The sequence below is a fragment of the Ambystoma mexicanum genome, chromosome 2q (genome assembly GCF_040938575.1).
Source record: "Ambystoma mexicanum isolate Mex_15411 chromosome 2q, UKY_AmexF1_1, whole genome shotgun sequence".
NCBI classification, from domain to species: domain Eukaryota; kingdom Metazoa; phylum Chordata; class Amphibia; order Caudata; family Ambystomatidae; genus Ambystoma; species Ambystoma mexicanum.
The window spans coordinates 299,796,153-299,823,089 of NC_090924.1; the positions used below are offsets into that span (position 1 = coordinate 299,796,153).

At 46.9% G+C, this 26,937-nt stretch overlaps 1 protein-coding gene across 4 annotated transcripts in view; it reads left to right on the top strand.

Moving 5' to 3' along the window:
• Window positions 1-26,937, top strand: part of LMF1 (lipase maturation factor 1) — a 2,253,577-nt gene that overhangs the window by 1,771,053 nt on the left and 455,587 nt on the right. For 3 of the 4 annotated variants that reach the window (XM_069647258.1, XM_069647257.1, XM_069647259.1), the window contains one exon: window positions 3,091-3,513. The exons of the other annotated variant lie outside the window; for it this stretch is intronic. In XM_069647258.1, the coding sequence (XP_069503359.1) occupies window positions 3,091-3,513 (423 nt within the window). The remainder of the gene's footprint in view (window positions 1-3,090; window positions 3,514-26,937) is intronic. 4 annotated transcript variants of the gene reach the window in all.

Genomic DNA, 26,937 nt, shown 5'->3' on the forward strand with positions numbered 1-26,937 from the left:
CTTTTTCGGAGTTCATAGTATTTTCAATCATAACTTCAGAAGATTGTGTTGTCAATGATGGAGTCCCGCTCCCTTCATTTCCAGTTCCTACACATTGATCTGGTTTCTTAGTCTCCAAATTGGGTAAAGAATCTTTGGTCTCGCCCTGTGAATAGTCTGTCTGAGGTTCCGGTGTGTCAACTGGACTTCCCGATTTTGCTCTTGTCATGTTGAATATTGGGGCAATCCTCAAACCGGTCTCTCTCAGTATTAGGGCTTTAGAAACAATTTTCTCTTTAGGTAAGAATATTGGTGCAAGTTTTAGCAGCTTCCCTGTTGTCTTTGATCTGACGGTGTCCTGCTGATGTGGATTTTTGTCTACATTTGTTGATTTTACTTCTGTCTGAGCGCCCGTTGATTTTTTGTCCATTTCTACTTTTTACTTTTTCTGGAACAATATTAGCAGGAATTTTTTTCTTTTGTTGTTTTTTTTGCTTTTTTGATACAGGTCCGCCCTGATCCAGATTCTGTTCTTTCTTTTCCAGTTCGATATGATTTTCTGGGTTATCCCCCAGGTCCGAGATCCCCTTTACAAAGCTATTTACGTTTGATCTCCTTATTTTTGAACCCTTCATATTTTTTTCTTTTCTTGTCCTGTCTACATCTAGACTTAGAGGACATGTGTTTTGGTTTTTGGTTTTTCCGCCTTTCACTTCTCCGTCTCTTATATGATTGCTGTGTACTCCTCTTCCATGGAGTTTCATTTGCAATTACTTCTTGTGCTGATATCACAATTATTTCATCTTGGTTTTCTGGAGACCGTTCAAATGATATAGTAGGTGCTATACAAATTCCAGATAAGATAAGATAAGATAACATAGGCCAAGCCTGACATGTAGAGATAGGAATGATGAGTATAACAATAGAGGGGGTTGAGATTGTTAAGCTATTAAACTATTAGTACAATGGCCTGAATCCAGCATCTCAGGCAGAACAGGCAAATAGTCTTTGATTATGCGCTTCACCCTGATGCTCTTTCCTGTTCAACCTGTGAGCGCAGAGAAATGAGGTCATTAGCGTGCTGCCATGACACTAGCACTTTGAGTAGCCAAGTCTTTGTTCAGTTGAGTACATGCGGTTAAAAGAAAAGCCTACTGGCCTAAAGACCCATATAACCCAGGTTGTCAAAAACAATAAGATCGAAGAGTATTGATTATAAATAAGTTGCTAAGTTAAACAGTCTAAGGCTGTATTATAACTACTGCCAAAACTAGGAACATAATAACAAGCAGGTACCTTTAGTGGGAGCTCAGTTGACCACAAGGCTACTGTGTTTGAAAAACTTTACAACTTAACTAGCCCCTTGTGGAATTCCAATTATTTGCCTGCCTGTGTACCTGATTTGTAGCTTGTTCAGAGAGCCATGCATTTCAGAGGTTGAACCCTCCAATGCATTGCAGTATTCCAGGTTCGAATTTGCAGTGTTAAGTGTGGCAGGAACAGACAGTGTACCTTGTTGAGTGATCTCGTGAAGGCAGGAAGAAGTGGGATATTGTCAGTCATGCTAGGTGCAGTTTTGTTGAAGGTCTGCATGTTTCAGACCTGTACCTTTGCAAGACCAGTGCTGTCACAATCATCCACTTATCAGGTTTGCGACTCTAGAAGGCCGATTGGGGGAAGGCACAATCATTCATGTGTTAGACCTTTGATTCATGGAGTCTCGTGTGGTAAGAGTGTGTCAAATACTATATCAGGATTGCGTTCCATCAGAAGCATGCGGTAAGGACAGGGTCTGACATGAGACAGGGGCTCTCACAGGCCTCTGGGAAGCTTGAGAGGCTGGGTATTTTTGAGGGATGAAACGGATGGGTTGGAGTGACTCTGGCCATGAGCCATTGCCTCAGAGAGGCTGGTGAGGCTGGTGTAGTGTCAGTCAGATGATGCCAATGAAAGGCTATAGAATAATTGATAGAAAGTGTCAGGTATGAATGGTGTGACTCCTGCTTCTCTATGAGTGGAATGAGTACGCGTCTGTTAATTGTGTTAGTTATTCATAAATCCTGCAATGTCTGTTAAAGCCCCCTGTCAAGATATTGAAAATCTGCATGCATTTAAATTCATTAGTCTTCCTGTTTTTTTTAGTCCTCAGATTACCTCGTAGTGCAGCTCATTTAAGATCTAGGGTTGGGTTTTCATCTAAAGAAACGCTCACTAACTGAACTGTAGTTTGTGCGTCTCTTGACACTCTGAGGTCCATGCACTTATGTAGTTGTTGACCAGTTTACCCTACATAGTAACCCTCCTGAGGCATTTCGTGAACATAAGCAAGTATGCAATGTTGTTGATGCACATGTAAAACACCCCATAATTTTATATTCCTGCCCCATGTCATGTATCTTGATTATATCCGAACTGTCGGTATGTGGCTAGATAGGGCATCTTTTTTCTTGTATGGCCCCGTTTCCTTTTCTGTGCTGTTTGTATGTTGCTTGCTTCACAATGGCTGATTGTCGGAATGCAAGGAGGCTCATCTCGAGGAAAACACCTCAGTCTTTTGCCTTATTGCAGAATGGATTGTAGTTCCTGAGAAATCTTGTAAAAGGCTTCCAACTCTGGATGTTATCGTTGTTTGTACTGTATTGCAGGAGTTTGCTGCAAGGGATCCATGTTGTTCTTTGAATTTGGCATCTGAAATGCATGTCTCTTTGAACAAGCTACAAATCAGGTACACAGACAGGCACGGAATTAGAGAAGGCGCTTGTTAAACTGGAATGGTTTTCACATGTTTCATGTCATCCCATATATATATATATATTTTCCCAAAGCCTGTGCACGAGTTTGCAAAAATGTCCTGCGATTGAAAGACATCATAAACCACAGGCACCAGGACCAGCAGAATAAGTGCAGTGCAGGATATTTTATAGTGATGAAAACGGGTATTGGTTTTCAAAGCGTATGCTATTAAAAATGTAAAATGTGAGTAATAAAAATTATTGAGCCTGTACACAGATTATTTATTAGATCATTCAATTGTATTCACGTTTCTAGAAAGTACTGCTGCGTTTATCATGTTTTAGAGGTGCTTCTGCATATGATGTGCATTCTGTCCAGTCCTTATCGAGCAGGTCGAGAGAACCCGCCAGCAGAGTTGGAGAAACAGAAGTCGTTTACAGCAGGAAGCAGAAGTAGTTACAAGAGACATGCACTGGTTCTTGTCGGGAGAGACTGCCAAAAGGCCTCCCGAGATCTGTCTACAAAGCAGAGAACAGCCAGAGGAACTTGGGTCAAGGGTGTTGGTCAGCCCCACCGTCGATCCAGTCCCTGTAGACTCAAGGCCATCAAGCTACTGGACGAGAAGCTCCCGGTGGGACTTGCTAGGGCTCGCTCAAGAGCTTGCTTTACAGTCTGCTGCCAGAGCATCTGCATGGACAACACAGGCTAGAGAGAGAAGACGGGTGAGCCAGAACCAGCAAATGAACGAAGAGAGGAGCTATTACCAGGCTTTAGGAGTTGCAGTCTCTAGAGACCAGTCAGGTATGTCCCAGGGTGAGCTGAATTTCAGTGTAGCTGAATCAGGTTCAAGGCTGGAATTCTGTATGTTGAGTGCAGGGCATGTCATGGGGGGAAGCACAGTGTTAATACTGTTGACTGAACACAGCCCATGCATTTCTGCATCTGCCATCCGTCTGCAGCATTTTATGGAGAGATGTTCTGACATGTTGCATTCGCATTTACTCTCTGTTTCAGAAACTTTTATTATGATTGTTTTGCAAGGTGTTCTCTATGGTCCACTCGCGGCACAGCCGCGGCTGGGATGCCCATGGTTTCCTATCTCTGTAATGGGGGTGTGATTTGAGTTGGGCATGCAATGTTTTTGCTAGTCTATCCAAGAAGATAATAAAAGGCAAAGGGCCCCATTACAACCCTGGCGTTGGACCATGGTGCTATTAGCACCATGGTCCATGCCGGATTCCGCCATGGTGGATGGCGGATTTACCGCCCCATTCCAAGGTTGGCGGGGCGGTAAATCCCCATTCACCATGGCCCCTTCCCCATTCCCATTTTTGGCCCATAGGGCTCAATGAGAATGGGGAAGGCGCTAATTACGGCACCGCAAAAAGCAGGCGTTAAAGTGTGAATCTGGCTTTAAGGGTTTAACGGCACCGCAGCCTTTTACGGCGCCGTTAACCCCTTAACGCGAGGGTTGTAATGAGGCCCAAAGTCCCATAATTTCTTGCGTTACATCTATTTGCAAAACTATGACATTGATAGATATGTTTCTGCTGTAAAATAGGAACGTCTGACCCTCTATGATTTTTGATTCAGTTACACATGAACAGAGTATATTGAAAAATACATGTTTTTGTACATTTACAGAATAACCAGAATTAACATTTTTAGCATTCGTGGCTGCAAATGTGCCTTCTGCATATTCATCCTTCTATATATTTCCATAGGACATATTTTGAAATGTACACCTTGAAAGCAACCCATTACCATGTGACAGAATGTATCATTTATTTTATAGCATTGTAGATGGGCAGGTGTTTACAAGTACCATTGACACATATACATACTTTAATTCAGACCACGGTCATGGTGGCCTGTCACATCAAGAATATACACTTAACGATACAAACCTTTGCCAAGGTTCTCCTGACTCTTTCTTCTGTATATTCTTCACACAGAGGAATCAATGTTTCTAGCTGCTCTTTCTTTGGACCTATACAGCTGAACACTAGATGATCAATAGATACAGTGGGCCTCATTACAAGTTTGCATTTCTGGAAACAACGGTACCGGTAAGCTTGCCGGTACCATTGTTCCCAGACTGGCAAACTACGAGTTCTAAGAGTGGATGGCTTTCAGCCCGCCAGGTCTGACCGGGCAGGCGGAACGGCAGCCACATACAGACCCCTATGGATGCACCGGCACGATTCATGAATGGTGCCGGTGCATCCGTCCTCCCCATTCCCATTGAGTCCAATAGGAATGGGGAGTCATTTTTTACGAGGCCCGGCAATGGGCAATTACCGGGTCCGCCGGGGCTGTAATGCCCCGGTAATTGCCCATTGCCGGGTGCCAGAAAATTCATGACTCCTGTGGCAGTATTTACCGGCACGGCTACTGCCAGAGTCATAATGAGGCCCAGTGTCTTTCCCTCATTGTCAAAAATATATTCATAATGCATTTGTATCAATTTTTGCTCCGGCACACTAAACTTATAAAAAACTGTGAAACCTCAAAATGCTATCTTATCCCTTCTATCAGGAAGAGCTATAAAGCGATGTTGTATGGGGAGTGGAACAACATAAGGTTATATCTTTTCTACAAGAATATGTTCTATTAACTTTCCAAATCCTATGCCAATTGTCATATTTCTCGCCTGCACTTAATCAACATTCTTTCTTTAAATGATTTTATAAAGAAATGCTAAAAGGTTGGTTATGTCAAAGCATTAGTCACCCAAAGGATTCACTTCTGGTATGTTATAGTCCCAACTTCTCTCTGTTCAAGCAGATGATTCCTCGGCAATTGTACCAGTGTTCCAGCAGTCCAAACCCTGTGCAAAACAAGATACATGGCTTTCATCGGGAAAGAAAGTCAAACATAATTCCTTACCTATCAGTTCTCTGGGTGTCTCAAACATATTTTAAAAATAGATCCTTAACTATAACGCCAGATGTCTGTCCCATACCAAAATGTACTTAATACTATGATTTGTAAGCCTGTACTTTATGGACAGTTTAAAGACCACTATAACTACTGCCTAATTTGGATAACCGCGTATTGATGGAGTGCATGTTATATTTTTTCATTGTTACGTGAACTTTCCATGTCATCGTATTGTTCAAAACAAAAAAACATAACACCTTTTATTACCTGTGTTTAAGATTTGGCCTTCTATTTTTCATAAGAAACAAATTGGGCCTAGGTAGCAGTTGATGGATTGGTTTGTAATCACTTGGTGTTTTGTCATTCACAGAACCTTGGCATTTTTGGTCAGGGTTTTGTACTTACCATCAATGACATATTCTTGATTTGTACAGAAGGTGAAGATTCCCTGAAACAATTCTATGAATCACTACCTCAGCAACCTACAAACAGCTGTATACAGGAAACCAACATATGGGTATAAATACTTTCACAGGACAACTTTTCATCCAAGTAACACAAAACTGTCTATCATCTACAGCCAGACCATCTGATACCAATGTATATGCGCCAACAGGAAGACAAGGGACAACCAATTTGCCACTTTGTACCTCATTCTTGCAAAAGGGCCACTAGGCCAGACAAATTGACAAGGAATTTGATCAGGAATTGATAAATACCCAGAAATGACCTGCTTCAGGGACAGTGAAACCACGGAAAGAAAACACTTGGTCGTCACATATCATCCAGCACTAACACAACTAAATAGAATTGTTAAGGACCTACAATCAGTATTTAACAGATATGAGGAGCTGAGTGACATCTTCAGGAAAACCCCATTAATTGCATAAAAACAATCAAAATCTTACATGGTCCGTCGCCAGAAGCTCATTTCTACCAGGTCAAGAACTGAGACAACAGGGAAAATCTCAATCCATGCAATGTTAGGAGATGCCAAACTTGCCAACACATCTGCACGGAATCAGCTTTAAGAACTCCACAGAACCAAACATTACAGATAGAAGGAACATACAATTGAAAATGATCCAATGTGGTATACTTCATCGAATGCAAGAAATATCCCAAAGGAAAGTATGTTGGTGAGACTTGCAACGAGCTACATCAAAGAACAAACCTGCATAGTGTGATGAAACCCTGTGGATCCCTCACTAATTCCCTGCATAAAATTTCTTCCCAGGTGGAAAGTGAAAGGCAGATGCTTCCTGATCCTGACCTTCGGGGGGTGGGGGTGCTGCTCTGCGGAAGGATCACCTAGGAGGAGAAATGTCCCACTGGATCAAATGGATTCAGTGGGATGAGACATGGTATTCATCTTTAGCTAAGGAGCCTGGCTCAGCAATGCCAAAGTCTGCAAAGGCTTGTTGTAATAAACATCCGATTGGCCCACGAGATACCTATACAAATAGAGGTGAACCCACTTGTACACTCCTAGACCTGGAGACAAATCAAAACCCTTCTAAAGTTTGGGAGACCTGTAAAGCTAAGAACGCCCCTTACACCCAAATAGGCAGTGAAAGGAAAGTTCTGAAAAACACCAGCGTAAAAGGATTACCTTTTTCTGTACAATCAGGGTTAATGACTAATTCTTAAGATGTTCCTGAAAAGGATGTTATAAGGAACAAACTGGGATTTAAAGAGCAAACAGCAGAATTAAGGAAGCCTGATTTTTCCTTTAGGGACTTCAAGTCCCATAATTCCCTAGGTACTTGGACAAAGAAGAGGTTGGAAGAGGCGCAAAGTGGTAGGAATGGTCAGTTCATTAATGTTGATAACCCACACCTGAGGGAGGCAGAGATGCTTCAAAGGCCCCCTAAGGTGCAGGCCATAGAGTTGGAGCTGTTGGTGACAATAGAAGCCAGAAGCAGCAGCGTTCGTGTTGGCAGCCCAGGCAGAAGCCGGAGGAGAAAGAGGATGCAAGGACTACGACTTGGCAGATATCAGCTGCTGGTCCTTAGAGGGTCTGTGACTCAAAAAATTTGAAATGCAGAGGTCGCGCCGCGGAAAGCGTGCAGGATGGATACTTTCCCCCTTGCGACCTGTCTTGCTGGGATTATGCAGCAGGAAACCAGGAAGCATGCAGGAGCCTGTCCCAGGTGGCTGCTATGCACCTGAGGATCTTAAGGTGGTCTTAGGTAGCTCGTGTGCACTGGAGGGCCTCTGGAGCGAGAGGGGCTCCTATTGCAAGTGGCATTGGCGCAGGCAGACTTATCAGAGAGGTTTGTTGGGTCGTGAGGAGCCACAGTGGACGATGTCCTGTGAGCAGCGAGGGGAGCAGAGCTAAGCATCTGATCAGGCGAGTTCATGGGCTACCAGTGACCCCAGAGTGCTCAGTTCGCTCGCGCGTTGGTAGCAGGCTGCAGGCAAGCAAAACTGAGGTAAAGCAGCAGCAGAAGTGCTCACGTGTAAATGAAAGATGTTCACACGTTCTGTTTGAATACCGAACTATTACAAATCAACACTCGTGTATAAGTGAGAGAGATTTCCCCATTGATTTTGAACACCGAAAGAGGAAAGAGCAGCAGAGCATTAAAATACCAAAGCCAAATGACTGTCATTTTGAAAATACAAGGCTGACAAAATCCCAACCAACCATGCGGCTAACTTGGTTAAGAGTTAACTGGAACACGCATTTCCCAAGCCAAAAGAAACAAATCACACATAATTTAACCAGTGTTACCAAAGGCAAAAATGGGTTAATGCAAGATTGATAAACTCTGAAACGTGTTGCCCATATTGTATACAACAACAGATAAGAGGTGGGAAAGACACACATTGCCAAAACCAGGGGAGAGGCAGGAAGAGAACCTATCCCTATCAGTCTACAGTGGCTTGTGAAGTGGGGGAAACAACTGTGGCAAAAAGGCTGCCCTTCTGAAGAAAGGTATCCAGAAGGAGAGGAGCATAATTTGCAGAAAAGTATTAAAGAGCATCAATGTGAATCTTGTTTTCCCAGAAAAGTTGTTGAAGGTTTGAAATGTGTTGAATGCTGCTAAATTGATATTGACCACAAACGCACTTGTAGTAGTGAAAAGCTGTTTGGGCAGGAGAGTATACTCAGTTGTTTAACTTTTTGAGATAAGAGGACTGGCAGGGAAGCAGACCAAGTAGAAGTTGAAGGAGTACTACAAAGTGGTCTTGACAGAAGCATTGTGTGTGTTGTTGTGGAGTTAGAGGAAGAGCTGTGCAAGACTGATCCAGAGAAGTTGTGTTTCTTGGAGCTGTTGAAATGGCAAATCATCCTGACTGAGACCATCAATGTTGATATTGAGGAATTATGAACCTGTTTAAGGAAGAAGAAGAGACTCATATCTTCTGTGTTGGAACATTTTTGTTAACAAGTGGAAGTTTCAGAGAACTGTACTGGAACATTTGTTGCGAATCAGGATTTCCTTGTGTTATTTCTTGAACTGTGAAGCTGAACTATGTTTAAATCTGGGGAAGGGGAATTCGCCCAGGTTATGATGACGGACTGTGGTAACATTTTGAATTAATTCCTTAATGTTTTAAACTGCCATGTGTTTCCTTGATTATTCCTTGATTATTTGTCATAGCTATAAGTGTGAGGGACAGATGTCCTTTGTTTCCTTTAGTTTATTTTAGGCAGGGAAATCCTTGTCATGGTAGGGAGGCATTCATCCAACCTTGTAAAGCAATAAAATGGCATTTGTTGAGAAAACATTACAACATGCTCTGCCTCACATTTCTGAGCCCTCACAATAGACACACCATCTTGAACCACAGCACAGAAACACCATTTGGCAAACACTTCGCACAAGATGGACACACGCTGCATGACCTGTTAGTGATGGTCCTGAAACGTAACCTCTCGAATACCACACAAAGAAGAACATGGGAGCTCAAATACTTAAAGATTCTCAACCTGAAAAATGCTGGTTTGAACATAAAGTGAGAAACCCGAAGGTATGTCACACCTGCTAGTCCCCGGGCATCTGTCATTCAGGTGACCAGGACACGGCCACCACTATTGGATCCATTTCCTGGTGGTGGACCAGTGCGGGAGGATCACCTGGATGGGGGGTGCTTCAGGAGTGGAGGTGGGACACCGAAGGGTGAGACGTGGTATCCCCTTCCTTATGACATCCTTTCCCCATCCTACCAGGTAGGATATCTAGAAACTCCACCGCCCCCCCACCCTTTTCCGACACAAACACTTTCTCATGGACTGTTCGTGAGCGACAACGTACTAACACCAGAGCCATATACCTGTCATTGCCCAAAACAAGGGACAGGCATAGTCAGGCAATTACTGATAACTATACACACACTTGACTTCCATCACACTTCCCAACACAGATAAAAGGCGGAGCACGAAAGCACACTCTGAGCAAGGCCAAATGCACAGGGAAGCAGTTATTCCGGGATGGCAGTTTAATCTGAGGAGAAAGGCAGCAAAACCAGAGAGGACGACAAGGAGGGAATTACCCTTGCCCTTTTCAAGAAAGGATCGCAATTTTCTAGAAGCCTCAAGGATTAGAAACATAAGACCAGGAATTACAGCTGACAAGCAGTGTAATGTGTGTCAAAGGTACACGGGGCTCTCCTGCATTGATAGCCAAGGCAGGGAGAAGCAATTGCCACTGTGGTACTATCCTTAACTCTGACAGAAAAGCAGCGCTAACGAGTTCAGCAAAGCCGCTGAGTTGGGAGAGAATGATAACAGACCGGACTGTGTGACACCCAAGGTTGATTGAACTGTGAAACTAAAATAGGTACCAGATACAGACTGGCCTGGCGCCACGTGGTTGCTCCCTTGAAGTTCTCTGTTTGGTACTCCCCCAGCCCCCCGAGAGTATCAAAGATTATTGAACTGTAAAATCAAAGTGGTCCTCCAGCAGGTTAAGTGGAAGCGCATGTACATTTGAAAGTCTTTGATTGAATACAAACTGAAATTGGTCTGAGCCCGGCTGAGGGGGACTAATTGTCAAAAGGGGATCTGAGCCCGGAAGAGGTGGATCTAAGGTGAACAGTAAACTCATCCACGAAGATATTGTTGTAGCAAATGTGAACCCGACTGAGGGATGCCTGCAAATAAAAATTGGTCTAAACCCGGCTGAGGGGGACTAATTGCAAAAGAAGGATCTAAGCCCGGCTGAGGGGGATCCAGGGCGAAGAGTAAATCGCACGGCTTGTCTATTTGGAGAGGAACTTTTCTTTGTTGTTTATGGTAAATTGAGTCCTCTGAAGGAAGAGACTTTGCACAAAAGCGACTTGGGCACAGAAGGCCCTGATGTTGGTAAAAGGAACTGTGACCCTGTTCCGAAGAAGCTCAAGAGTGTGCTGTGCTCGAGTGACCCCCCTTGTCCATGCTAAAAACATGGGGAAGGGAGGCTCACAGCCTAAGCATTTAGTGAACACGTCTTTCTTTTTTGTGAACATTATCCCACACTATTTTGTAGCATAGTGGTAAGGATTGGCAATAGATTCTTTTGGTATAGGCTCTTTATATTTGACTAGGCTCCACTATGACTGTATTATTATTATTTGATGGTCGTAGCTTGCTCCCATCTTAGATTTAGGTTTAGATAGGTGCTTTTCACACCCCTGATAAATGTTCAATAAACACCCTTGTACTGTGATCACTTGTCTGTCTTACTTTGATATCATGCCTTCCTTACAATAGACTCAGGATTTATGACACACTATGGCCTATTTTGAGCCTGGGACTTTCAAGACAACCACATTGACAGTAAGAAAAGATGACCTGCTGCTAATGTCTCTCAAATATGACTTTTAGACAGTGTGCCTCATTACAACTTTGCAGGTATACCGGGAATTGGCAAAACTATTACTGGCACTCAGTCCGGCAGTATTACCGCCAGATTACGAATGCCCATGAGGGTTGTAAATCCCCACTCCATTGAGCCCATAGGGCTCCATGGGGGGATTTGCCAGTATTAGTGGCGCCGGTAACACCGGTGCAGGTAAAATCGCCTATTTTTGCCAGTAGGGTGGCGGAGTTACCTGCGGCTCTTAACTTTCAGTAATTCCTCCACCACACTGGCGAACTTGTACTTTGCCAGTGTTAGATGGATTCCTGAACTCTGAAGTGGTGGGCACAGGTCAGAAGGCCAGCCTAGTTGCTTGGAACCGGGTAACCTTCTGGACAAGCTAGACCAATCAAGGTAGCATTGGCAGCGGTCAAGACTAGGTCTCAGCAGGGGCCAGGGTGATCGAAAGTCCACAATGAGAACACACAGTTAACAACACACAAATTACGCTCAGTCAGGTGTATGTATCAAAATTGCATATACATTTATTAAAGGCCTTTTAACTCAAACACAAGGTGAAACCACACTAATATTAACAATACTAACACAACACTACACAAGGAAACATATATACAGTAACTATTAGTCTAAAGTAATATTCAACATGTAGAGATCCACAACCTGAAACAGAAGGGGGTCAGACAGTGCAAATATACTTTAGGCAGTTCTTCAACAACTCAAATGCTAACTAATAGGCAGTCCAATCCATACGAAGTGTGGAGCCTTGTGCTCAAAAGTACGTTCAGCGCGGTAGCACTCGATCGTGCGGTTAAGTACAAAAACGGGTCTCTTCAAGGCGCTTCAGTGGCTCAGGGATGTGGGTGAGGTGATGAAGAATAAAGTTCCACTATTTAAGGAGGGTCTCCACAAGAGGGCAGAGCGATTTCCCAGTAATCGGGAATAGGATGGTAGCACAGGCTACCCTAACAAAGGAGAGTAGCCCTTGGGGTACACTCATGCCTAAAAGTCTATGGGTGCGCTTGGGGCCACCGGTAAGTGTTGCAAGTACTCACCGACCCTCGCATCACTCCAGACCAAACTTTGCCAGTCAAGTCCAGTTCGCTTGCAGGTTTGAGTCCAGCAGTTGCACGTCCCTCCAGCTTTCAAGTGCCGTGTTCCGGGACCTCAGTCCATGGTGGGACAGTGGTGTTTTTTCCACTTCTGGGGAAGGGATCGGGCCACTTCCACTGCAGCTCGTCTTAGGGCACAGGGCGGCACAGCAGCAAGGCACCCACAAAGCTTGTCACCACAGCCGGCAACACGGGTACCGCGTAGGCTTGGGTTCTCTAAGTGTACACAAACTCAGCGGGAGAGTGCCTTCTACCAAGAGCTTATGGTTCCCAGAGTCTCCCTTCAAAACTCGAGACGGCAGCGGTTCCAAGGCAAAGGTCCCGTACAAGCTAGCCAGTTCACTGGGCAGTCCAGGAACACTTCCGAAGAGGCTCGTTTGCAGGTTAGGCCGGAGGTGCTGAGGTTCGTTAGTCCCACTACTCCAACGGGTCGAACGCCCTTGCAGGCCTTCTTTGATCGATGAGAAACCGGGGTTCCGACGGACAACAGAAGGGTGAGGGTGGCAAACCTTCCATCGGATGACCAGCGGTTCCACAGATCTGCTTCTTCAGTTCAGGATTCTTGGCTCCTTTACTAAGTTTGCTGTGAACTCAGATGATCGACCTGAAATAGGTCTACGGTGCCTTCTCTTATCCAGAATCTCCTTTGCTCCAAACCAAAGAGAAACCAATAGGAGATCTGCTCACAGTCAACCATTCCAGACGTGGACCAATCACAGACCATAGTGGTCCCAGTCATCCCAGCACACCAGACATCCTGGCACCCAGGATGTGTATTGGAACTAGACAGCTCCAGCCCACATCCTGAACACACACACACACACAAGGCTTGCAAAAGCCTGCAAAAGCTTTGGTTTGGGTGGGGGTCTGCATGACCAAATAAGGAATTTCCTGGGTCTGCTCGACCTGGGGAAGGCAAAGGGACAAAATGGCCAAAGGACAGAACAAAGGACCTTGTGGCATGGGCATTTTAGCTACTGACCATGTCCTTGCTCAAACGCGATAAATGCGGTTTGGACCATTGAAAAGAGTCAAATATGCTTTTAAAGTAACTGCTGCAACCATCTCTGTCCTGGGCACACTTGTACATTCACCAGAAATCCTTGAGAGTGTCTATGGCCTTAAAAATGAAAAAGAGTCCCCAACGCAATGTACTGGAAGGTACATTGTGCACTGATAAAATGTTGCCAAGAAATGTCAACAAAGTGAAAGACTAAGGGAAACAAAGTCTCCCAGTACTGACAGTTTGAAGAGCATGTCAGTTTCCCCTTAACAAGATGAGCAAAAGCCCAGCGGAGTACAGCAAAAGGCTGGGCTCCACTGGAAAAAGTCAGGCTAGGATGGTCAGACCAAAGTAAAAAGTTGGGGGTTTCACAACTGAAGGGAAAGTTACACATAAATGGAAATCTTTCCTAACAGCTGGTGCGAAAACATGCCAGTATGCAGTAATACTGGCATGTTTATTCCACACCCTCAGAGCTATAATGTGCCCCAATGTATCGATCCCCGAATGAGTAAGGACTCGGGTATCGTATATGGTGATTTTCAATGTCTGCATATGAATAATTAGTTCACGTTATTGAAGAAGAGGGATGCCCTGCCAACAGTGAAAACTTCCTCATTGCAACAAAGTTAAAGATTTTTGTATTTTCCACTTTGTATGTGAGTCAATAAGGCAATGTCAAATATGACACACAACTAGGCTACATTTGGACATAGCACTTTGGAAGCGAAGGGAATATTTCTGTATTAATTCCACCAAATGCATACAAATAGGCCTAAGTAACTCAAGTTAACCTATTGTACCACCCTAGCACAGTATGGAGGCTGCTGAAACATGCATCAACCTCTAACAATGTTTTAGCCCCAACACATGGCTGCACAATGTTTTTCCTAGTTAGGCGTGACATTGCAATCAGTGCAAGGAATCATTTGGCTGTTTCTGCCAGGAAGATGCTTATACTCATTGTAATTGGAAATATGTGAGTCTGCTCATAACATTGGAAAATAAAGACCACCGTACATGGTAAAAACCTTACTGGAGAGAGAAGGTGTGATCCTTCCTTCTCAACCTGTCTCTTTGAATATAACATTTTGGAATTTCTCTACAATAGCGTTTTTGTTTTTTTACACTTGGTTCCACACATAGGCACTACGCGTTTAAACGCTTGGACACATTATGCATTATGTGCAAAACATTGGTTGAACAACATGGCCCTTCTTGAAATTTCTCAGGACAACTGTCTCCCAGTGTTTGAGCATTTGTCGGTTTCATTACCAATGTATTGCCGTTTAGATAAAGGGGCCATGCAGGACTGAATTCCTGGCACACTTTTCTTTCCTGCAGTTAGTCCCTTGCCTTTTTTTCCATATAAAAGTGATATCCAGCTTTGTGTGTTTTTTGTTTTGCTTTGCTTGTTTATCGTGTGAATACCATATGATTAAGAGATCTCTGGGACTTCGAAAGTTTATGTTACTACCATCTTAGCATAATACTGTTTTAGTCCAATTAAACGGCACCAACCCCTTTCTTGCACATACTTATAAGTTATAATACCCAGTGGACAATCAACCGACATTTTTGGTAGACTCGGATTATAGAAGCCATAGCTGCAATATAACCTTAGCGGTGCAATTCTCTTTAAGTCTATCACTTGACAGGACTTTTATAGAAAGGACCCTTTATTTTTTTGCCTGATCTGTACTAATATTTACAAACATTTATTTCTCACCTCGTTCACTTATCCTGCAGAGAGTCTACAGTCATAAAGCTTAAGACATTAAAAGCACCGTCACAATGCCCAGTCCCACACCTGGAATACAATAATTTTACATTATGATTACCATCATTTTGAAGAGACATGTTTAATGATTAGAGGGCCTGCGGCTCCAAGGTCAACTGTTTGTCATTTTTAGAGAATTGTGTTTAGCCCTGGGGAAAGCCTTTCAGAAGAGTTGGGGTTTTAGGGCTTTTTAGAACTTTTGGGGCTAAAGTTCCAGTCTGAGGTCCATGGAAGTGTGTTCCAGAGTTAAGAGCATTTTGTGGCCAGTCTTTTACTTCTCAACCTCAAAATTTGGGATGTGTGGTTGAAGATGGTAGTTTGGCCAATTTGCCATATTGTTTTACTGGTAGTGCAAAGAGCCTTGTAATCAATGTAATATTTTATATACCATCAATGGCGATTAATCAGGGCCCCAAGATATTGGCAAGTTTATGCAGGCCCTGGATCATGTGTAATTTTTTGTGTCAACAAAAGGTAGGTCTGCTGCTAACCATCCCAGACCTTTAAACACCTAAAAGGCAGAGTGCCAAATAAAACACCCGGACTGTGAGATAAGAAAATGGTGTGGAGTCTGCAATAGAAAAAGAGAAAACATTAATAGGACACGAAAGTCCATAGAGGCAGATACTCTCAGTCAACAATAGTAAATACAAGGCGTACCTGAGTCCGAGAAGAATTTAGGAGCATGAGAGTCCAAAATGAAAGGTCACAAGCCATGACTGCTGGGCAAACAAGGGAAGACGAGGAAACCCAAAGGTAGTAGGAAGGAAGGCACAATCCAATTGTCCTGTGCAGGAGGACTGAGGCACACATCAATTCCAGATAAGCCCATAATCTCAGTTCAAACGTTTCATGTTGAATAACCCAAATCACCAATCCACAGAAATTCAAGAAACAATCCAAGTCTGAGTCCAATACAGTCTCTAAATAATCCAAATCACCAATCAAAAACAGAGGGACAGTAAGCTTTCTGCGTCAGAATGCTACCAGGGCATTAGTCATTAAGTATTGCGGAAGATGAGCGGGGAAGGGGAATAGAAAACATGGACAACAGTAAACAGACCGGGGTAAAAGGGCACAAAGAGAACCTTACATTAATCGCTGAACACTTATTGATAACAGAGCGGTTGAATCATGTGCATAGGCAATCCGGGGGATGACGGTGCATGTAGTTCATTATGTGCGATGTGTTATCACACAGCCGTATCAACATTTCAATTTGATGATTTCAGCCAGTAGAGGGATGTAGACATTAAATAACTAGGGTTATCGGCTGTGTCTTTACAGATGAAAGGGTCCAACTTCACTTGTGAGTAGCATTCTGTCATCAATGAATTGAGCCACTTCAAGGCTGTTTCTTCTATTCTAATATAGGACTACAGGAGGGAAAGAAAAATAGTGTCATCAACCATGTTGTATGCTGGCGAGAGGTCAAGCAGGATTACTGCTGCTGGTTGGTTGGATTCAGGGCTTTCCTTAAATTTTCTCTATTTGCCTAAAATGGTAGATTCCATACTATTGCCCCAGATGGAAACTTGACGACATGTCATGAAACAGTGAATTACCCGAAAGGATTGTAGTTGTTTGGTGACAAACCAGTCAATGATTTTTGCCTTTAAGGGGAGGTGGATAATTGGCAGTGAGTTAGCGGAGGTCAATGATCTGCATTTTTTCTTTAGTAGTGGTGTGATCAATGCTGAGATGTGAGGGATGCATTGCAGATATCTGTGATTGGCTCAAACAAAGAAGATGTCAGAGATGTTGCTAGATGACCAGAGTATGGGAGAGCTTGAGCTTTAATGTTTTGATATTTTTTATTATTTTAAAAGCATATTCTCTTGAGATCAGTGTGACTTCAGAAATGATGAGGAGAGGTTTGTTGTGTATTGTGGAAGTGAAATTGCCTTTGGGGTTGAATGAATCCATTTTAGGATGTCTTCTGCCTTTAACTTGGAATTTGACGTCAGCTTATTGGTAAGATCTTACATAGGTTTGTCAATAGAAGATTCTTGGCAGAATTTAGTTGATTACTTGTAAACATGAAAGATCACTCTTATTTTGTCTGATGCAGATGGATATATTGGTGGTAATATGTGTGCTTTTTCTTTTGAAGAGAGGGTTTGGAGCCTCCAACAGGTCGCAAGCAATTCATTTTTTGTTCTGCCTAATGATTTTTTGCCAATTCCATTGCCGTTTGTGTCTCCCTATTGATGTCAGCTAAAAGGCAATTGACATATATACTTTTCGCTATAACGGCAGATTTAGATTTCTTTTAATGAAGGTTGAATAATGCAGTTGAAGGCTAATATAATAGCCTTGTGGAGCCAGATATATGTTATTTTTGGGTTATAAACATGTTGGTGATCATGTTGTAGTTGAAAGTGATGTGAGAACAGTTGGCCTGGATTAGATGAAGGGGAAGATCTGGGCGGTGGGCTTCTGTTGGCCCTTAGTCAGGGTTACTATCTTACCTGGAATGCGGTAGTGGTCAGACGAGAAAAGGTGGAGATATTTGGGGTGGGCCAGTGCCATGAAAAATAAGGGCTGCCAAGGTGGGTCATGTTATCCACGCAACCTAATGCCTGGCTGTTACTTGGAACAAAATACGCATGTGTTGAGGTCTCTGACTACCATGGTCTTCAGATAAAGGCTGATGCTGAAATCATGTCCAGCTATTCCAGTATAACATTGAGGTTGTGGCTTCGGTATAGTGTGCTGTGATTACCTGAATACTTGGATTGGCATTGTTAAAGCATCTGACCAACCAGTGCTCAAATGAGGAGCATATGCCACCGTCAATGGATGAGCACTTAAGTTTCAAGGGACAGATCCATGCAAAACCTCCTTCTGTTTAAGTTCTTCACTGAAATTATATAATCCTCAGAGATCAAGGTGTTCAAGAAAGCACAGTAGTTACGAGAGAACCATGTTTTTGTGATGGGCATGCAAGCTATTGTGTTTGATCACATTAACTTGTTCATATTTGGAGTGTTCTTGAATTCGAATATTGCATTGATGCATCCAAAGGTAAGGTCGCAGGGGTAAATGAGAATTTGTGCAATACCAGGTTCTGAGCTGTCTGAGGCCACGGGCTGCCTCGGGGTGAGGATCATGGGAAGGGAAGAAGAGATGCAGGTTCAAGTTTTCAGGATGGTGTGTGTGGTGCTGGTGGGTGCATGTGGTCTTTTCAACGGAAGTCATGGGTCTTTAATGCCGAGTGAGTGCCTGATTAAGGTAGGGCGTTTGGCCGCCAGTATTCTATATTGGGCAGGCTCTAAGTGAGCACCCATTGGGGTGAATTGTTCTGCTTTATGCTCTTAGACTGTTTAAAGCAATTTACTCAAAATGCACCACAACAATTACAAAAATGCTGTAACAAATAATACATGCCATATAAAATGCAGAAAACATGATGCTAAATCTTTATCAGTAGTGGATCACTAGAAGATGAACTTCCAAAGAAGAGCAGAAAGAAGCAACATTTGGGGAATATTTTGAAGAGAGAGGGACGGCATTCCAGAATTTAGGGGTCTAAAGAAAAGTTACCAAAAATGGGAATGAGCACAAGAAGGAGGGGGTAATGACCAATAAGAAAAAAACAGAAGCAGGAGGACTAGGAGAAAAAACAGAAACTCGAGAGAAATGATAAGAAGGAGCAATACCATGAACACATTTAAAAACAATGCATAAATAACCAAACTTATGATGAGCCGCGAAGGAGAGACAAAGTGGAGCAGCAAAAAGGGGAGAATATCAGAATGGGGAAGGGGTAGGCATGAAACACGAATAGCAGTGTTAAAAATAGAATGGAGTAGATAGAGAGCAAAACTGCAGCGGCCCAGGCGTGTGACTGGAAGTAATCAAAGAGGGAAAAAACAGTGTAAGAAAAGTGTAAGTAGCAGAAATAGGAAAGAAAGTGTGGATTTCACAAATGTTATATAGTTGAAAATGACAAGAGCGATGAAGAGAAGACATTTGGTTAGTGAAAGAAATCAAGGAATCAATAATGATGAATAGTGGGGAAGAAATTTAGGAATTAAATTAATAGGAGGAGGGGTGGAAAATAATGAGAAGACGGTGTTCAGAGAAAGATGAATATGTCATTCATGGCATCTGCCCTCCTCCCACTCTATACCACAAATATGAGAAACACTATGCACTGAAGCAACCATACCAGCCTTACCATGGAACAATCGAAGAAGAAATACACCTGCAAACTCAAGAAGAAATGAACATGCTGTAACGCAAGATGACGACAGCAAGTGGCCTCACTGCCGAACTGACATATGAAGATACAATAGACATGAAGCAGATATGCACGAATCATGAACCCTAGGTCAAACGTGCACCTGCACCATATAGACATGAAGAACATAACATAATCAATATATATATATATTATATATATATGCTGAAACGCAACACAAATGATATACATATATAGCTTGCAAAGTGTAGAAATGCAATGGTAATGAGTTGCCATCTTGAGTAAAATGGACAGCGAAGCCAAGTTAGAGTGAATGGGAAGCCTTGAAGAAGCCTCAAAGCTTCAGGGTGATTTGACTTGCTGGGTTAGCTGAAATACAGATGTGTGCAGGCCAGATAGTGGATGTGCAGCCCCCTTCCAAGGAAAATGGAGGTCTGCATGGCTCCGAAGGGAACAGAAGATAATAACTGCCAAGCATAATACATATTTCTCTAAGACTAAGTAGACAACAAATACCCTTTGAAAGCCAGGTGCCCATTAATTGAAAGCTTAATACTGCACAAGGAATTGTAAGGACACATAGTGGCAACAGTAAAGACAGACACAAGTGATCACAGTTCGAGGGTGTTTATTAAACTGTATAAATGGTTTGTAAAAATGCCTAATCTAAACCTAAATCTAAGATCGGAGCAAGCTACGACCATCAAATAATAATAAGGCAGTCCCAGTGGCGTCTTGTCAAAATAAAAGGGAATATACTAAAAAAAAATATTGCCAATCCTTACAACTAAATACAAAAAGTGTGGGATAAGGTTCTTGAGAAAGAAAGTAAGTGTTCACAAATGATAAGTCAGGATGTAGTAGCCAGGGGATCTCCCTTCCCCGCGTTATTTAGCATGGGACAAGGTGGGACTCTGGAGCACAGCACTCACTCAAGCTTTTCCCAGAACAATCTTAAAGTTCCGTTCTCAGGTACCAGGACCTCTGGTTAAGTCTCTTTTCTCCAAATATTATCTTGCCTCAGAGGACCTGCTGCATTCAAAATAATACACAAAAGAGTTCCTTTCTGTCTATACGTTGAGTGATGCTTCTTCACCGCTGATTCCCCCTCTTCCGGGCTCAGACCCTTTTGAATGTAAGCCTCCCTCTGCCGGGTTCACTATGATTTTTATTCCAAGGATTTTTTAAACAGTCTTCTCCCTTACATTCACGATTCTTAATGTTTTGTTAAACAGTTCACAGTGAACCTCCCTTGTCGGGTTCACTCTTGTCAAGACAAATGTTCATTCAGGCATCAGGCTTTGCCCCTTTTTATGAGCATCCCTCTGTCGGGTACACTCTTGCCAATCTTTTCTCTCACCATGCGAGATTAGTTTCCCTTAGCTTTCCATTACTTGCTGGTCAAAGACTTTTGACTGTACAGCAGATTTTGCTAGACCTCTGTGTGACCCCTTTGACACTCTTCTCACAGCCCTCGCACGGCCTTCTGGTATCAGTAGTTTCAACAAATGTGGGCGGCCAACTAGAGTTTGTTTATTTATTTGTAAAGCGCACTACACGCTAAGGTATCTAGGCGCATTAAACATAGCTTTGTTGGTTACAGTTAAATACATAAATACGTAGAAAATGGCACAGTCATACAATAACATATTCAGAAAGGTAACAGTTACAATATAGAATCAACGCAAAAATGGTATCGACGTCTACAGATTAGAAAATAGGTATGTTACAAAGACTTGGCCGGGAAAGGCAACAATATGGTATAAGATACAGTAGAGTTTGATGTCATTCATAGCGAGCCCGTTTTTTGTGTTTTTCCTAAAACTTTGGAAGGTCTAATCAATTCGTAGATGAAGGGGGAGGGCATTCCAGAACAGACCAGCCCGCCGGCTTTTTTCAGGTTGAATCTAGGAGCTAAAATGCAATAGGAATTTGCCATCCTTGTGGGCCGTGACAAGGTTTTTCTGATGATTTTTTCTCTTACGTACTGTGGAGTAACGTTGTTAAGGCATTTATTAGTAATGGAGACTATTTTGAATTGAATCCTATCCTTGATGGAAAGCCATGTGTACTGTCTTCTAACTCCCGAGATATGTTCTCTCCTCAGGAAGCTTAATGCTGTTCTGAGAGCATTATTTTGTAATATTTGGAGTTTCTTCGTTATATGTTTGCTAGCACCTGCATAGAGGGTGTTGCAATAATCGAGTTTGAATAGGATTGGGGCTCCCGATAGTGTGATGCAGATTTTAGTGGATAGGTAAAGTTTGCAAGCGTGAATCAACTTGCAAGTGTACACTGTAGCCGAAGCCGTCGCGTTAACTTGTTTACACATGTTCAGGGTAGAGTCCAAGTAAAATCCTAACGTTTTAGTTTCCTTAACAACTTTGATCATGATACCATCAATCCTGAAAGATGAGTATTGCTCGTCAAGTATATTGAGGTTGGCCTGGCCTCCTAGGATCAAGATCTCTGTTTTATCATCATTCAGGCAGAGGCTGTTGGCTGCCATCCGTTCCTGAATGATTGAGTAGATTTTATTGGCTAAGGCGAGGTCTGTGTTGCAGTTGCCCAAAAGAGGTAGGAGTATCTGAGTGTCATCTGCATAGTTAGTGTAGATGACACCCAGCTGGTCCAAGTCATCAAACAGGGGCTTGGTAAATATGTTATACATGGTCGGTGAGACACAGGAACCTTGCATTACTCCACATGTAAAGGGGGTCGATCAGCAGCAGCGCAAGGAGAAAAGACTTTCATTGACCTGTTACTGAGAAAAGATTGGATCCAGTCTGAAGCTTCTTGGGAGAAGTTAGCCGCGGATGATAGATGTTCACAAAGGATTTTGTGGTCTACCAAATCAAACGCAGCTGACCGGTCTAGAAGTAGAAGTAAGGCACATTGCCTGTTATCTTTGATTTGGTCAATTTTTAATTTTAGATCTATCAAGGCAGTTTCTGCGCCATGAAGTGGTCTAAAGCCAGATTGTCTTAGTCCTAGGAGACTGTTGGTCTGCAGGTACCGCTGGATCTGGAGGTAAGCGGCTTTGTCTATTATTTTGAGCAAGAACGGGACCGTGGTAATAGGCCGGTAGTTGGTTGGGATGGCAGGGTCCAATGTCGATTTCTTTAGCAATGGCAAGACCCATGCACTTTTTAGGTTAGTAGGTACCTTGCCGGTGCGGAATGAGGCATTTTTTTGTTTAGTGATAAATGGGGCAAGGTCTCTGGAGGCTTCTCTTATTATTTGAGCCGGGCATGTGTTGCCTTGCCATCTTGAAGGTTTAAGTGATGCTATGATCTTTTCAACCTCTGTGGTGGTAACCTTTGTGAATTTAAATTCCTGTGGCAGGTTAATGGAGGGTTTTTGAGGTCTCTGGTAAACTTCTGATTTGGAAAAGTTTACAGGGTAATTCATAGAATTTCGCAGAAAAGTGTCGCAAGCGGCTGGCGCAGAGTGTCCGCGTGCGATTGTCTGCGCCAGGCACGTGCGCCAAAACCGATTTCCGCGCACAGCGTATTGATGGATTTCATGCTCCCAAACCAGCCGTGGCGCAGAGTATCGCAGCGACCCTGCAGCAGCGCCAGTAACGCCCCCAAGAACGCCCTCGCGCAAGGAAAAGCCATCAAAATCGCTAAATCATCGCAAAGGGCTGCGCTAACCCTGGACCAGTTTACAGGGCTGCCAAACAAGGAACGCAAAGCGGGTAACGTTCATATCAGGAGTACGCAGGAAGTTTTACATGCGATTAGCCAGGGTACGTGTATGATTTGGCTGGGTACGTGTATTACAGGGGTGCGCAGGAATTATCACACGCGATTTGGCTGGGTACGTGTATTACAGGGGTGCGCGGGAATAATCACACGCAATTAGGCTGGGTGGGTCCTCACAGGTGTTCCCTGTACACCCTCCACGGCCCCTGCAGGCAGCCCACAAAACAGGGGACTACCCTGCACACCTGCTCATGTCTCCCACCCCCACCCCCCCCAGCAGTGTGGGGCACCCTCCACCAGGCCCCCACCCATGTCTCCCACCACCCCCCAGCCACCATGGGCAGCCCCCAACAGGCCCCCACTCACGTCTCCCACCCACCCGCACCCCCCCAGCAGTGTGGGGCACCCTCCACCAGGCCCCCACCCATGTCTCCCACCACCCCCACCCCCCAGCCACCATGGGCATCCCCCACCAGGCCCCCACTCATGTCTCCCACCCACCCCCACCCCCCAGCCACCATGGGCAGCCCCCAACAGGCCCCCACTCATGTCTCCCACCCACCCGCACCCCCCCAGCAGTGTGGGGCACCCTCCACCAGGCCCCCACCCATGTCTCCCACCACCCCCACCCCCCAGCCACCATGGGCATCCCCCACCAGGCCCCCACTCATGTCTCCCACCCACCCCCACCCCCCAGCCACCATGGGCAGCCCCCACCAGGCCCCCACTCATGTCCCCTATCACCCCCACCCCCCAGCCACCATGGGCAGCCCCCACCAGGCCCCCACTCATGTCCCCTATCACCCCCACACCCCAGCAGTGCAGGGGCAGCCTCCACCAGGCCCCCACTCATGTCTCCCACCCACCCCCACCCCCCAGCCTCCATGGGCAGCCCCCACCAGGCCCCCACTTATGTCTGAGACCACCCCCACCCACCAGCCACCATGGGCAGCCCCCACCAGGCCCCCACTCATGTCCCCTATCACCCCCACCCCCCAGCCACCATGGGTAGCCCCCACCAGGCCCCCACTCATGTCCCCTATCACCCCCACCCCCCAGCCACCATCGGCAGCCTCCACCAGGTCCCCACTCATGTCTCCCACAACCCCCACCCACCAGCCACAATGGGCAGCCCCCACCAGGCCCCCACTCATGTCCCCTATCACTCCCACCCCCCAGCCACCATGGGCAGCCCCACCAGGCCCCCACTCATGTCTCCCACCCACCCCCCCCCAGCCACAATGGGCAGCCCCCACCAGGCTCCCACCCATGTCCCCTATCACCCCCACCCCCCAGCAGTGCAGGGGCAGCCTCCACCAGGCCCCCACTCATGTCTCCCACCACCCCCAACCCCCAGCCACCATGGGCAGCCTCCACCAGGCCCCCACCCATGTCCCCTATCACCCCCACCCCCCAGCCACCATGGGCAGCCCCCACCAGGCCCCCACTCATGTCGCCCACCCACCCCACCCCCCAGCCACCATGGGCAGCCTCCACCAGGCCCCCACTCATGTCTCCCACCCACCCCCACCTCCCAGCCACCATGGACAGCCTCCACCAGGCCCCCACTCATGTCTCCCACCACCCCCACCCCCCAGCAGAGTGGGGCACCCTCCACCAGGCCCCCACCCATGTCTCCCACCACCCCCACCCCCCAGCCACCATGGGCAGCCCCCACCAGGCCCCCACTCATGTCTCCCGAGCCAACCCCACCCCCCAGCCACCATGGGTAGCCCCCACCAGGCCCCCACTCATGTCCCCTATCACCCCCACCCCCCACCCCCCAGCCACCATGGGCAGCCCCCACCAGGCCCCCACTCATGTCTCCCACCACCCCCACCCACCAGCCACCATGGGCAGCCCCCAACAGGCCCCCACTCATGTCTCCCACCCACCCCCCCAGCCACCATGGGCAGCCCCCACCAGGCCCCCACTCATGTCTCCCACCCACCCCCCCAGCCACCATGGGCAGTCCCCACCAGGCTCCCACCCATGTCCCCTATCACCCCCACCCCCTAGCCACCATGGGCAGCCTCCACCAGGCCCCCACTCATATCTCCCACCACCCTCACCCCCCCAGCAGTGCAGGGACAGCCTCCACCAGGCCCCCACTCATGTCTCCCACCACCCCCACCCCCCAGCCACCATGGGCAGCCTCCACCAGGCCCCCACTCATGTCCCCTATCGCCCCCACCCCCCAGCCACCATGGGCAGCCCCCACCAGGCCCCCACTCATGTCTCCCACCCACCCCCACCCCCTAGCCACCATGGGCAGCCTCCACCAGGCCCCCACTCATGTCTCCCACCACCCCCACCCCTCCAGCAGTGTGGGGCACCCTCCACCAGACCCCCACCCATGTCTCCCACCACCCCCACCCCCCAGCCACCATGGGCAGCCCCCACCAGGCCCCCACTCATGTCTCCCACCACCCCCACCCCCCAGCCACCATGGGCAGCCCCCACCAGGCCCCCACTCATGTCTCCCACCCACCCTCACCCCCCAGCCACCATGGGCAGCCCCCACCAGGCCCCCACTCATGTCCCCTATCACCCCCACCCCCCAGCCACCATGGGCAGCCCCCACCAGGCCCCCACTCATGTCTCCCACCACGCCCACCCCCCAGCCACCATGGGCAGCCCACACCAGGCCCCCGCTCATGTCTCCCACCCACCCCCCCCAACCACCATGGGCAGCCCCCACCAGGCTCCCACCCATGTCCTCTATCACCCCCACCCCCCAGCAGTGCAGGGGCAGCCTCCACCAGGCCCCCACTCATGGCTCCCACCACCCCCACCCCCCAGCCACCATGGGCAGCCTCCACCAGGCCCCCACTCATGTCCCCTATCACCCCCACCCCCCAGCCACCATGGGCAGCCCCCACCAGGCCCCCACTCATGTCCCCTATCATCCCCACCCCCCAGCCACCATGGGCAGCCCCCACCAGGCCCTCACTCATGTCCCCTATCACCCCCACCCCCCAGCCACTATGGGCAGCCCCCACCAGGCCCCCACTCATGTCTACCACCCACCCCCCAGCCACCATGGGCAGCCCCCACCAGGCTCCCACCCATGTCCCCTATCACCCCCACCCCCCAGCAGTGCAGGGGCAGCCTCCACCAGGCCCCCACTCATGTCTCCCTCCACCCCCACTCCCCAGCCACCATGGGCAGCCTCCACCAGGCCCCCACTCATGTCCCCTATCACCCCCACCCCCCAGCCACCATGGCAAGCCCCCACCAGGCCCCCACTCATGTCTCCCACCCACCCCCACCCCCCAGCCACCATGGGCAGCCTCCACCAGGCCCCCACTCATGTCTCCCAAAACCCCCACCCCCCCAGCAGTGTGGGGCACCCTCCACCAGGCCCCCACTCATGTCTCCCACCACCCCTACCCCCCAGCCACCATGGGCAGCCTCCACCAGGCCCCCACTCATGTCCCCTATCACCCCCACTCCCCAGCCACCATGGGCAGCCCCCACCAGGCCCCCACTCATGTCGACCACCCACCCCCACCCCCAGCCACCATGGGCAGCCCCCACCAGGCCCCCACTCATGTCCCCTATCACCCCCAGCCACCATGGGCAGCCCCCACCAGGCCCCCACTCATGTCTCCCACCACCCCCAGCCACCATGGGCAGCCCCCACCAGGCCCCCACTCATGACTCCCATGCACCACCCCCCCCAGCAACCATGGGCAACCCCCACCAGGCTCCCACCCATGTCCC